The 13,734-nt window shown below is 34.7% G+C and overlaps 2 protein-coding genes across 2 annotated transcripts in view; one reads left to right on the forward strand and one right to left on the reverse strand.

The window, feature by feature from the left end:
* LOC105226402 (carbonic anhydrase 2) lies at positions 1-11,251 on the forward strand. Its single transcript, XM_049449419.1, has 6 exons — positions 1-265; positions 8,426-8,523; positions 9,987-10,077; positions 10,285-10,547; positions 10,622-10,855; positions 10,934-11,251. Exons 1-6 carry the CDS (start codon positions 166-168, stop codon positions 11,063-11,065), a joined length of 918 nt encoding a protein of 305 aa, XP_049305376.1. The 5' UTR covers positions 1-165; the 3' UTR covers positions 11,066-11,251.
* The window catches only part of LOC105226401 (glycerol-3-phosphate dehydrogenase [NAD(+)], cytoplasmic), a 24,005-nt gene continuing 16,638 nt past the window's right edge, over positions 6,368-13,734 (reverse strand). The window contains exon 9 of the mRNA XM_049449417.1: positions 6,368-6,888. Coding sequence (XP_049305374.1) covers positions 6,474-6,888 — 415 coding nt within the window. The 3' untranslated portion in view covers positions 6,368-6,473. The remainder of the gene's footprint in view (positions 6,889-13,734) is intronic.

A 13,734-nucleotide genomic window follows, 5' to 3' on the forward strand; every position in this document is an offset into this window, starting at 1 on the left:
GCAGGTTAGTAGTGTCTGTAAAACCTATTACGATACTAACGGCATTTGCAACGCCAACAAAGCACTCGGCTGGCTCAAAAGTAACGGAAGTTCAAAGTTATTATCCAAATATCAAATAAGTGCTTCTTCTTGTTGTATTGTATTCTAAGTGTTTTTGGATCTAAAATGCATTTCGCCGAGTTTTTCAAGTTTTGTCAGAAGTTGCTATTCTTCTTGCCTCTAACCGCCGCTAATAATCCAGAAACAACTACAACTGCCCATCGCGGTGAGTGTGATTTCAAATTTTTTGTGTTTTTGTTAAAGCGGTATATCACTTTTACAAAAAGTGGAAGAAATTAAAAAAAAATAAATTTAATTAAAAAAAAACTTAAATTTTCAAAAATAATAATTAAAAAAAAATACAAAAATTTTAAAGAAATTTCGAAAAAAAATTTTAAATTTTTTAAAAAAATTTAATTTTGAAAAAAAAATTTAAAATTTGAAAAAAAAAATTTAAATTTTGAAAAAAAGGATTTAAACAATATTCGCAAAAATTTTTAGACGGAAAAAATAACTTACAAAAGAATTCTTAAGCTTTTGAAAAAAAGAATGAAATAAATTCTATATAAATAAATTATATTTTGAAAAAATATTTGCAAAGTTTAAAAATTAAAAAAAATAAAACTTTGAAAATAAAAGAATTTAAACGCAAAATTGTTAACCAAAAAAAATAATTACAAAAAAATTTAAAAACAAAATAGCATATTATTATGCATTTACTGCTGCATTCTAATTACTTTTGCATGCTTTTAAACAATTTTATTTATTTTTTCCCCGCTGAAGTTGTTTTTCGCTGATCATTTGTTTTCATACTATTCTGCACACTCTCTTCACCCTCGTTACACTTGAGTAGCATTCGAAGAACAGAACTCAAAATACATATGTGTACCACCGACTCATTCATATAATTAACCACCAGTAGCCGCGTATTAAGCGTTCGTGCTGCCCTGTTGCCGGTATAAGTAGTTCCGTAGCTGTCAAAGATTTCCGTAGGCGTGTCTTGTATCTGTGCAAATATCTACATATCTATGTAGGTATGTATTTATGCAAGTGCTCAGTTAATATCAACAAACGTACAATAATTCTACCAGTATTCGGTGATTTATGATCGATTGCCCTAATGGCCGCCAATATTTCTTGGTTTCTATGTTCTGTTGAATTTTCACAAATGATTATGTGCTGAGCTAGAAACGTACGTAAACGATTACATATCATTAATTAAGTTCTCAACGAATCTAAATTTATATTTATGGTCATGCTTATGCTTTTTGCAGGGTCATAAGAGTCATTAGGTGTTTCTTGAGAATACATAAAATTCCGATAGACAAAAATCCCAGAACCCTAATGATATTAGAATTTTATTTTTTGAAAAAATAAAAGGAAAAGCGTTTACTTTTGTTCGAAAACGGTTGTAGTACAGTAGATTGAAAATATTGGGAATGTCGATAAAGCATTTTCGAGAAAGAAATTAAAAAAAAAAAACAATTTTTTTCTGCTTTAAATATTTTACCACATATTTCTATCACTAACTCTTCTTCTTCTTTGTCTTGCTCCTACTTAATACTAACAACGATGAATAAGCGATGAACCTAAGCTATAATACGCTTCACAAATACAAAAGATTCCTTAGAATTCTATAATTCAGCTGCCTACGGTATATGCTATAGCCATCCGGTCTGAACAATTTCTTCAGAGATTACCTTAGACAGCCAAGCCAAATTTCGTAAAAATATTGGGTAGTTGAAAAAGTCTTTTCGTATTTTCTTAATAGATGTCGTTGCAGTCGTGTATCTCAGGTGCTGCCAATCACATTGTGTCATATAGTGTTGGAAAGGTGAGACTTTAAGCTTCATTTAAACAAAAAAAATAAGATTCAGAGAAATTGAAAAAAAGTCTCAGCTGTTCAAAAATGAGTGAAAATAATGAAGAAATTCGCTATATTTTGAAATATTTGTATAAAAAAGGGAAGAAGCCACGCAAGCCACCAATGAAATTTGTGAAGTTTACGGAGGCGATGCTGTATCAGTTCGTGTAGCACAACAATGGTTCGCTCGCTTCCATTCTGGAAATTTTGATTTACGCGGATGAAAGTTTTAGAAGCTGAAAAATGGCAAAAAGTGGTCTACTAAAATGGTACATAGTTTTTATTTATTTATTAGTATAAATATAAAAAAAAATTGAAGTTTGATTGGAAATATGAAAAGGGAAAGGTTTTCCATGCAAGCACTTGATTCTGACCGTTCATTTTGTATTGCAGCTATATGCTATAGTGGTTCAATATCGGCAGTTCCGAGAACTGAGCAGATTTTAGCAGAAAAAAACTTGTGCAAAATTCCAGATCGATAACTAAAAAATTTGGGGACTAGTTCTCCAATATACAGACAGGCGGGCATAGCGTAGTTAGGTCAAAATTGAACATATATGTATGTGCATATTAATTTTATAGCAAACTTAACATACCCTGTTAAGGGTATATAAAATTGATAAAATTATCCAAACTAAATTTAAAAATTATAAAATTAAATATTTTCCGTAAAATTTAAATTCCCACTAATTTTTGTAAGAAAACCCAACTATCAGCTGTATTAGTATAAAGCTTTGCACTAACACGTGTTAAGTCACTCACGTTGCTAAAACTGATATAATTGTCTGGTAATAGTGATAAAGCTTGTGAAAATATGAGATTTAAGAAATTTAAAATTTAATATACATTTCTGTAGTTAACTTCAACTAAGAATACTTAATGTGAAATGTACTAAATGGCTGCCCCGCATATTTTTGACTAAATAACTGGGAATAACATAAGTTGTTTTTGTCTTCATTTTCTTCTTCTTTACTGGCGTAGTCACCGCTTACGCGATTATAGCCGAGTCTTCATTTTACAAATATGTATAATGTGTCTATCATATTTCTTCGTTTCTTTTAATTTTAAAGAAAACTGATTAACTTGTCTCAAGCAACAAGGTTTAAAGGAGTTTAACAACATATATATGTATGTATTTGAACATATATATACATATGCTTATACTTATATATAAATATTTTTGCACTATTTTACGTAAATGCCAATAAAAAATTGTTTATTACTGACCATTATATGAGTATTTGCTTCACTTCCATCTGCTCTCCATATAGTAAGTAGTCAATGATTTACGAAGTGACGTATACGCCGCGGTGGCTTTTTCCTGATTTCCTTTGATAAAATAATAAAAATATATTACAGTTCATTAGCATATACAACAAAAGTTAAGTCAGAAATTTAAAGGACTTTTAGAATACTTGAACTTGGGAAACACTTGAAACTTTTCGATAGAGAATTGAAAAATTTGAAGAAAGTAATTAGGTTATATTGAAGCAATTCATCACCTAAAATGGAAAATAACGTATCATCAAAAAAATCGAAATTGAGTTCTCTAATGCTTACGATTCACTACATCATATCAGATATACAAGTATGTATGTATGTACATAGCATAAAATTCTCAGCTTCCGCTGTCAGATATAACAAATACGGAACCATTTTGTAACCAAAACTCAATTTTTTTTCAATATTAGTGGCTTCTATTAAACCGTTTTCTTTCGCATGTACTATAAACTTATAAAAAGTAATATTACGTTATTTTCCATTTTAGGTGATGGTGGAGGAATTGTAGATGTTTTTGAATTTTTTTGAATATTTTTTAATACACAATTTTAATTAATAATTTACCATTTTTTGTCTAAATAATTTTTTTGAGTACTTTTATTACCATGCATTTTATATATTATATAATTTTTAGGAATTTATATGCAGCCACTTTCATACTTTCCGGCTTCTTTGTGTAAATAAAGCAATCGTAAACTTTCAATACCACCAGCTTAGCCCATTATTAAAAGCTGCGAAGCTTCTAAAAGTTTTATGGTGCACTTAAACTACTCATGCTATAGAAATTTAGCTTGTTATTGTGTCTTTTACTGATTGCCAAACTTGCAATTTGGAGTTAATTAAGCTCTCTTTTTTCTATTCACACTTTCTTCCATTAAGGGAATTTTCAAACGATTTTTATATTTTTTAAAGTAGCTTGATTAAAAGAACATTTACAAAGACAGCTGAATGGTAATTTGCAGTGTTATTAATTCTTAATTTAATTATTTTCTCGAGACACATTTATTTGAATGGAAATATTACATTTTGTCGACTTATTTTGTAGAAATTCGGTTTAGTGGTAGTGTGTGTTTGGATAGTGATAAGTGAGTAAATGTCACCTTAATTTTTTTTTTAATAGGCAATGCTATACTGAAACAGAAGAAAAAAATTAAATTGTTAAAGATACCGAAGACCATCCCAGCAAAGGCTAATAGCAAGTACACAAGTGTATGGAAAATTGGATTATTTTGAAGGCGCTTATAAAGATTTGTAATAAAATTCGTAAAATATAGTTTTTGTCAGTCAGTCAAATTGGTTTAAATGGTAATATTTTATAGTAGTGATAACATAATCGGTACTCTGCTAATGTGTCCAGTTTTGCTTTACAATATCAAACAATATCATAAATATATAGAACTACGCTGGTTATAGTCGATTCCGAAGGTACGAGGTATGACAATTAAGTAATGAGACTGATTCCATAATATCTGAGACAGTCATGTAGTAACAATACCATAGTAAAGGTATCATGGTATTCTGTTTACTACGTTGCTGACACACACGGCAATGTAGTAAACTCAAATACTACCTTTGTTTCATAGGCATTAAATATTTCAAAAAAATGTAAACAATAAATACGTAGATGTGTGTTATGGAGAAAATAAGTACGTTTATTTCAAATATTGTAAAGTTAATCTATTTTTATCGCAAAAAAGATATTTGGTTCAAGTCTCTTTAAAATCCCCACATAAAATGAGGCATTTCCTGTTTTCCGGAAGAAAAAATGTGTTATGTTAGACGTGATCTTGGACTGCGCTAAAATAAGGTTATCCACTAAGTTAGGTAAATAAGCCACGCATAGACCAGTCTTGGCCCTTCGCGATACTAGATGGAGTTCAGTTGCTAAGTTCAAGAGAGTAGTCATCTTTTAGGATGCCTACCCTTAACGCGAATTTTAACAGACTCTGCGGACTCACTATCGATATATCCTCCAGTGTATCATACCGTGAGGACCCCAGATGTTTACAGCATGTTGTTGCCAATGAGGGACAATTGTACAAGAGATGCTCCATTGTTTCCCTCATGCCTTGCTTTAAACATTTCCTGCATACTTCTCGATATGTCAACCCCATTCTGCAGGTGTGTGTCGCCACCAGACAGTGATCAGATAGTATTCCGATCATGTTCCTTCAGTCTATTCTATCCATTGCCAATAGGAGTTTTGTGCACTTCCGATCTACCCTTTGCACATAACTTTTGCTGTTTTGTACCCAAATAGCTTGTTCCATCGGGTTTTGATCTTCTTTACCACACTTCTGCCCAAACCGTCGTATAGACAGTGCTTGGGTTTCCTGATGTTGATCACGATTTCGAGTGTTAACCGTACCCCATTCTTAGTAATCTCGTCCATTATTTCATTGCCTTCGATGCCGTTGTGGCCTGGCACCCAGTAAAAGTGAAGTTGGCAACACTTCCACTGCTGCCCTGCTTCTCAAGATACTTCTAGCCGATATGCTATACGAGGTTATTGCCTTGATTGTTGTTTGGCTGCCTTCGTAGATGTTGACTCAAGAATAACCTGCGGGTGCATTGGAGGCCAGTTCCACGGCTTTCGCACTAGCAAAGACTTCAGCTTGATATATACTGCAGTGGTCCGGCAACTTAAAAGGCTGCCTTGTACCTAACTCTGGACAGTATATTCCTGCACTAACTCCGTAGTCTATATTCGAGCCATCCGTATAGATGTTAAAAGTTTTGCGTGAAGCTAACATACCTTTACGGCAGCTATCTTTTTCTATGTCTACTTTGAACCCTATTTCCCAGTTGAAAAGTGGGATCATGTAGTCGGTGTTTGCCCAGCCGCAATTACCCACCGAGCTACATATACCTAAATGTTTTATATGTTATAAACTATTAAAAAATGGGAAAAATATATATTTATAATTTCACTTTAGGGATGCTCCTTCTTTTATACAATTGAAATATATGTAAATATTAATGGTTGAAGGCTAAAGATAAAAAGTCAATGTATCGTTGGAATAAATATTAGTATATTGTTGTTTTTTTATTCTGCTTTTTATTTTACAATTTTTATGTTATTTACAGTTTCTGAGTTTCTGAGGTAAATTAATATATAATATAGTTTTATTATAGTTTCATATTCACTTTTTTTCTGGCAAATACTATTACCAAATAAATACCTCCGATAACTGAAAAGATGCTAAAAAATAAATTAATTCCTTGCTTGCTTACGCTCATACCAGCATGAGTATCACTTTAAATTTCCTATACACTTTGCGCCCAAAACTCATTTAGCATTAGTTTTAGCCGATTTGTAAGCACAAAATGTGGCCAACACACCGAGCCCTGTATTGAGGGCACGCACCGGTTTACTCGCCCCCGACAACGCACGCATACCCAACGGCAAACCCTTGCCACAACGCGTACGAAATCCATTGAAGAGATACATATTATTCGAGCTGGCATTCATGATGGCGAACTCTTTCTTCTCGCCCTTGGGCACCAAGCGGAAGGTGACATTCTTGGCTTTCAGTGGCGTCACACGATAGTTGAATGTGTGAAATTTACACTTCTGTGTGTCATCACCACTTTTGGGCTGACAACAAGGGGTGGGCGCCTTATAGCTTGGTTTCTTGACGCATGCGCCAGCCGATTTGCCACCCTTGCCGCCTTTGCTCTTATCGCTTTTTTGCGTTTTCATCCTGCAAATAACGTAGAAATGCTTACATTTGCATAACAAACTCACTACAAATACACTACTTGGTAGTATAACAACATAAGCCAATCTGCAAGTGAGGTATGCGTGTGTGTTACTTGGTGAACTCGGTTAGTGTGCGATTTGTGTGTTTTTGCGTTTGGTGCGGGTGTGCGTGTGCGCGCGTGCATTTGTACCAATTCCCGAATTAGTATTTACTGCATGGCTGCTTCCTCTACTTGCCGCTTATCGGTTAGTTTACATAACGGTTGGTGATGTGCCGGCGCATAATTGTAGCGCTGGCAGCAAGATGCGACGTTAAATACATAGCAAGAAAATGCCATCTCAACTCTCGGTCGGACCCCTAAGAAAAAGTACGCGTGCGAAATATCAGATATTATAAACGGCAAATCTGCTTATAAAACAGCTGTTCATACTGTGTTATTAGTATGTAATACCCAGCAGTAAAACGAAGTGACTCAATACGAAGCTATTTTTGTTTGCTACAACACTAGTTCACTTTTCATGCTTTGCTGCTGAAAACTGTAGATTGGCTCAACTCTCAGACGCTATTAATTATTATTTAAATTATTTGATGGCCTGTAAAAACATATGAATGATAACTACTATAGTCGCAAAGAAAATTTTAAATTATGATGGTTAAAATAATCTTTATTTTTTAAATGTTACAATTTGGTCAATATGGTAAATTAGAAAAAAATAGATAGTCTATGTGTTATCTTGGACTTAAAAAAGTTAATGTAAAATTTTATTTTTATACTTAAGAACCACCCTAATATTTAAATATTTTTTTTTCACTTTTAATACTTTTTTTTTTTAACAATTTGGTAGGCATCTTGCTCTCCGAATTATTGCATTTCCACATTTTACAATGAATTACCGCATATAGGTTAGGTTAGGTTAGGTTACCGCATATAACTTCCACTAAAATTATTTAAGTAAACATTTTCACGGCATCCCTATTTCATAGTATGCGCCACTTCTTTGAGACTGTCCCAATTTTCTTCATTTTTTTCTCTAAACAACAGGTTATTCACCTAGATAATTACCAGACGCAGTTACTTTTGTGAACTTCGAGTCATATGTATCTCTAACATCTGATTGACATAAGCGCACGACGACACAGTGCTTCGCGCGCGTGGGACAAAATTTAGACTAATTGTAGCAGTAAATACATAGGTTATTATGCACATGTTTGCTAAATTTCAGTGCTTACAAATGATTACTGAGATCTAACGCTCCACAGCACTTTCGCTTTCATATCATTTTGTTAAAATTTCTTCAAATATACGATTTTAAAACGTTTACTGACGTCACATCTCGTTGCTATTGTTGTTTGTGTTATTTGCAAGTATTTTCCTCCACTTACATTTTCTTAAGTAACTAAGTGAGCGTTTAATTGCAAAATACATTGAATTATATGAGCGGCATTAGCGAAATTTCATGCGCGTGTGGGGTGATTTTTTGAGGCAGCATAGTGTGACATCTCTTTTGTTTATTTCTATTTTGTTTTTACCTTTCAGCTGGTTCTTTCACCTATGACAACCCCGCAGAATGGCAACTGGAGTATCCGCAATGTGGTGGCCAAAAGCAATCGCCAATTGCCATTAACTCAAATAAGGTGAGTGATACTATATGGGAGACCAAGTAAAATCTAGATTTAAACAAATAATATTTAGAGTTACTAATGAAGCTTAACATTTAAAACTAGCTTTCACGCTTTGTGTGGTTAAGCGCTTAACCAAAACTTTATCGGCAAACTTGTTGAATTTTCTTAAAGTGTACCGGTATGAAAAGCGCGTTTTTTTTGAAAATGAAATAGGAATTTTGAATTGGAAAGCAGGAAAAAATTACCATGCCAATAGAAATGTTCGACTTTAGAAGCAAACCAATTAGACACACAATTTTCGACTTCTGCGTCTTTGATGGTTCTGTGTGTCATCGATGAAAACGAATAGTAATCGGAAGCGGATAAGTGTGATGAATACTGCGGCTGGGGTAGCAGCTCTTAGCCAAGTGCTTTTATAATATCCTGAACCAATTTTGCTTTGTGTGCGGCTGCGTTGTCGTGTAACAAAACTACTTTGCCGTGTCTTCTGTTTTTTTTTGTAAATTTTCGATCAATGCATGGTTCAAATCGATCATTTGTTGTCTGTAAGTATTAACAGTTTCACTCTTCTAATCCCACCAAGCACAGAGCACTGTCTTCTTACCGACACGAACTGTTTTTGCAGTTGATAGTTGTCCCGGAACAAGCCATTTAGGATTCTTAAAATAAATTAATTTCCCTTGTAAGATAAATAGATGAGGATTGCACCCTGATCTTAGGTCTATTATGCCCTCTTTATTTTGTTAGTGACAATTCGTCGCAGAACTGGTTTTCTTTCGTGCTTTTGAAGAAATATTTCACAAATGTTTTTTCGATTTTCCATTTGCCTATCATTCAATTCACGTGGCACGCATTTTCGATAGTTTTATCTTTCCCATAGCTTTCAAATGGTTTGAAATTGTTTGTTGTGCAACAGTTAACATGGCTGCCATTTGCTTTTGACTTAAGTATCAGCTTCATCCAATATGGCTTGTAGTGCAGCGTCTTCAAACTTTTTTGATGGTCTTCAAAGTTCTTCATTTCAATCCAAATCATTATCTTTCAACCAATGAAACTAGATTTTGCATGCTGCTTCTGAGAAAGCATGATCACAACATTACTCGACAAGCATTCGATGCGACTCTGCAGCATTTTTCTTCCAAAGGAAAAAAAAGTGAATGACTTCCGCAAATCATCACTCTTTGATACAAGTTTTGACAGTTTCAACAGAATGAAAAAATATGATATTATTTGTTCAATGACTGTAATGCTATTCAATATGTTTGACAGATGTCCAAAAAAATAAGGCTCGTTCACAACAAATATTCCCTACCAACACATTTGTCTTTTAAGGCTCACTTCATGCCGGTATGTACTTTATGGTGTCTCCAGCGTGACAAACTACCTGTTCAGGGCATAATGACGCCTAAAATCATATTAAATTCAAGTAAATCTTACTAATCACTCATCGTTACTTATTTTACTTTCTTTTATAGATAGTGAACGTGGATATTCCAGCGATTGTATTCGGATCCTATGATGTGTTTCTTTCCAACTATGTTGTTTTAGAGAACAATGGACATACAAGTAAGTAAAAATACTAATAAAAGTAGTACCTAGAGGCCTTGTAACTAGAGGCTAGTCATTTAAATTCAAAATTTGTTTGTCTAACAGATTTACTTCAAATAAGTTTATGCACTTTAAGCCATATTAAATTCGCAATAATGTATTTTAATTAAGTATCTGTTTTTTTTGGTTCAACCACGCTTCAATAAATATCTTCTACTCACATAGTCAAATTCAATGTACCACCAACAATTGAACACCAGATTCCGTACATTACAAATGGACCACTTAAGGACATCTACGAAGCCGTGGAGGTACACTTCCATTGGGGTTCGCCATTGACGAAGGGTTCCGAGCATCAACTCAATGGCAAACGTTATGACGTCGAAATGCATATAGTACACAAAAACTCCAAATACAACACTGTGGAAGAGGCGCGCGAGTTCGAAGATGGCCTGTCGGTGATAGGCGCTTTCTTTAAAGTAGAGAAGGTAAATGACTTATTGTAGTTTTGCCGCTTGCATTCGTGTTAATAAATTAATTTTGGCCTTTTCACTGTTTAAAGACTATTGCCAATATTTTCTTCCCTGGTCCGAGCACGGTCTTCAACACAGTGCCGTTTGTGCTTCGTTATAATTCGACGGCATCAACACGACAATTGATTACATTGGGCTCGCTGCTGGCGAATATTAATCGTGAAAACTTTTACACCTATCAGGGTTCACTGACAACACCGCCCTGCTCCGAAGCAGTCACATGGATTGTGTACCCAGATGTTATACCCATCTCTGTATATAATGTGCGTAACGAATATTTTTGCTTTTGTAATCGTTTGCTGAATTTCATTAATATTACATAAATATGCTCTAATTTACAGCTGAAAAACTTTTGGTTTGTGCGCGATGAGGAGGGTCGGAAATTACTAAACAACTATAGACCTTTGCAACCGATTGGTGATCGTAAAGTCTACTATCGATCCGATATGGTTGTAGTGGATTATTACTATTAGATTCGGATTTTTGGATGGATTTCCAGAAAAAGCTTGAAAGCACGCATTTTTTAGAGACTAAATATTAGAAAAATTTAGTTACAAAATAGCCAATTTCCATATTTACATTTTGAAGGCCTTAAATTATTTTTATATTGTTATGTAATTTTGTTAATACTAATAAAAAAACAGTAAAATGTTAAAAAATCAGTTTTAGTTATTCCTATTTTTGTGATTATTTAAATAATTACGACGAAAAGGTTGCGCAATTGAAAATAAACTGATCTTCACTCGCTATATTAAAAAGTTTACACAGAAAACGTAGTATACATTTAGGGTGATACTGATACAGCGTACGAGATCAAATCACTATTGGTGCGGGAGTTTATAGAACGGCTGAACAGTCTATCAGATCGTAAGTAGGTGCATCTTATCTGGGTGCTCGGTCAGAAAGCTATAGCCGAGAATGAACTGGCTGCTGAGTACCAACCAACACGATAGGACCCGAACCGTTTATTGCGGTTGGTCCCCAATTCCATAAACGAGCTGCTCCGCAAGGATGAAGGAGTGGGTTGGGAGTACTGGTAACAACTCCTTGGCATACGCCATGCTAACGGGTGGTTACAAGCTTAAAACGTTTAAATATTAAATTCCTAAGGAACAAACTCAAGCTACTTATTGCCTTCTGCACCACTGGCCATTGCAAGCTCAAGAAACACATACGAAACATGGGTCTAGCTTCTTGAGCGAATTTGCCGGTCCTGCGAGTTAGAACCTGAAACCCCAGAACACTTGCTAATTGCCTGCAGAGCAGTCTGTAGGCGCAGGATAAAGGCCCTTGGATCCATGTTTCTAAATAGGTATCACATCGCCTCAATAGCACCTAGCAGTATATTGTAATTTAGACGTAGACAATAGTCCTTAGGACGCGGTGCAATCATCATTTATTTATCTAATCTAATCTAGGGTGATACTGAACTGAACGGTCTGTCGCAAAAGAAACAGGACTGTTAAAAAAACAACAAAAAATTAATATTTTTCAAAAGTTATATTTTTTTATTCAAAGTAGTTTCCTTGTGCTTCGATACAGCGTTTAGCCCGGTCAATTAGCATTTCAAATGAGTGTTTAAGGTCATTTTTCGGAATGCTCTTGAGAATATCGGTCGTCGCCTTTTGGATAGCTGAAATGTCCTGAAACCAGTGTCCTTTCATGGGCAAATGAAGTTTTCCAAATAGGTAAAAATCACAGGGTGCCAGATCAGGTGAGTAGGGTGAGTGATTAATGGTTAATATGGAGTTTTTTGTCAAAAAATCAGTGACAAGCGTCGACCGATGACACGGCGCATTATCGTGCAACAAGCGCCAGGACCCTGCCTCACGGTATTGTGGTCGAGCACGACGAATGCGTGACAAAAGACGCTTCATAACACCAAAGTAAAGCACATCATTAATCGTTTGGCCAGGTGGGACGAACTCCCGGTATACAATACCCTCGGAATCGTAAAAACAAATCAGCATTGTCTTTATTTTTCACTTCTGAAGACGACTTTTTTTCGGTGATGGCTTACGTCCTCACGACCTTCTTGGAATCGCTTAAACCACTCATGCACATTACCACGGGATAGGCACTGATCACCATAAACTTTTTTTATCATTTGAAATGTTTCAGTAAACGTTTTCCCAAGTTTAAAACAAAATTTAATATTTGCTCTTTGTTCAAAATGCATTTTACGACCGATGACCAAAAGCTGCTGTCACTTTTTGATCGATAACATCGATTGTAGTTATCCAATTGTCTTAAAATTTTTACGAAATGTCAACAAGAGATCAAACTTTTTATTTCATATACCCACCAATAGGTGGCGCCACCAGAAACAGTTATATTTAAAAAGTTCTGTTTTTTTGCGACAGACCTTGTATATAGTATAAGCACCAGCACTCCGCAAAAACCAGGATTCGATTCCATACGCCAAACAAAATCACGTCGGCTGGAAATATCAAACCTCCAGGAATCATTGGTTCAAAAATTTCTTCAAAAATAAAACAGGTCATAATCAAACAGATCAATACAGTCAATGGGGAACGCGATAGAATCATGGTAAATGCCTTTTTGTTCCTAACTGCTTTGAAGGATGTTGATGTGGACGACCTTGGGTTCCAATAAAACCGTGGTACATGCCATACAGCCAACGAAGCAATCAATTTATTGCAGGAAACTTTTGGTGAGCGCAATATCTCGTCGTGCGTCTGCGGTGTGGTCGCTGTTCTATTTTTTGTGGAGTTATCTGAAGTCATTTATCTACGTAGATAAGCTCAAGACCATTGACGACTTGAAATAGAATATTCGACGCCAATTATTGCAAAAAGTGGTCTAGAATTAGGGCTCTCGGAGGTCACTAACCGCAAAAAATATTTAAAATATTTTGATCAAAACATTAAATTGCATGCAATTTACGTCTTTTTGGAAACTACATCTCTAAGAAAGACACCCTTTATATTAAAGTTTGTAACACACTCAATCAAAGCGAAAATTGCAAAAAAGTTGAATAAATTCGATTTAAATTTGTTTAAGTAAAAAAAAAACGCCGCAATTTCGTGTGTTGGTGTCTTTTATTTTGATTTTTTTTATTTCCATATTTTTATGCTTTTTTTCTTAAACTGCTCGAAAACTATATGTGTGTATATCCGAC

The sequence above is a fragment of the Bactrocera dorsalis genome, chromosome 2 (genome assembly GCF_023373825.1).
Source record: "Bactrocera dorsalis isolate Fly_Bdor chromosome 2, ASM2337382v1, whole genome shotgun sequence".
Taxonomy (NCBI): domain Eukaryota; kingdom Metazoa; phylum Arthropoda; class Insecta; order Diptera; family Tephritidae; genus Bactrocera; species Bactrocera dorsalis.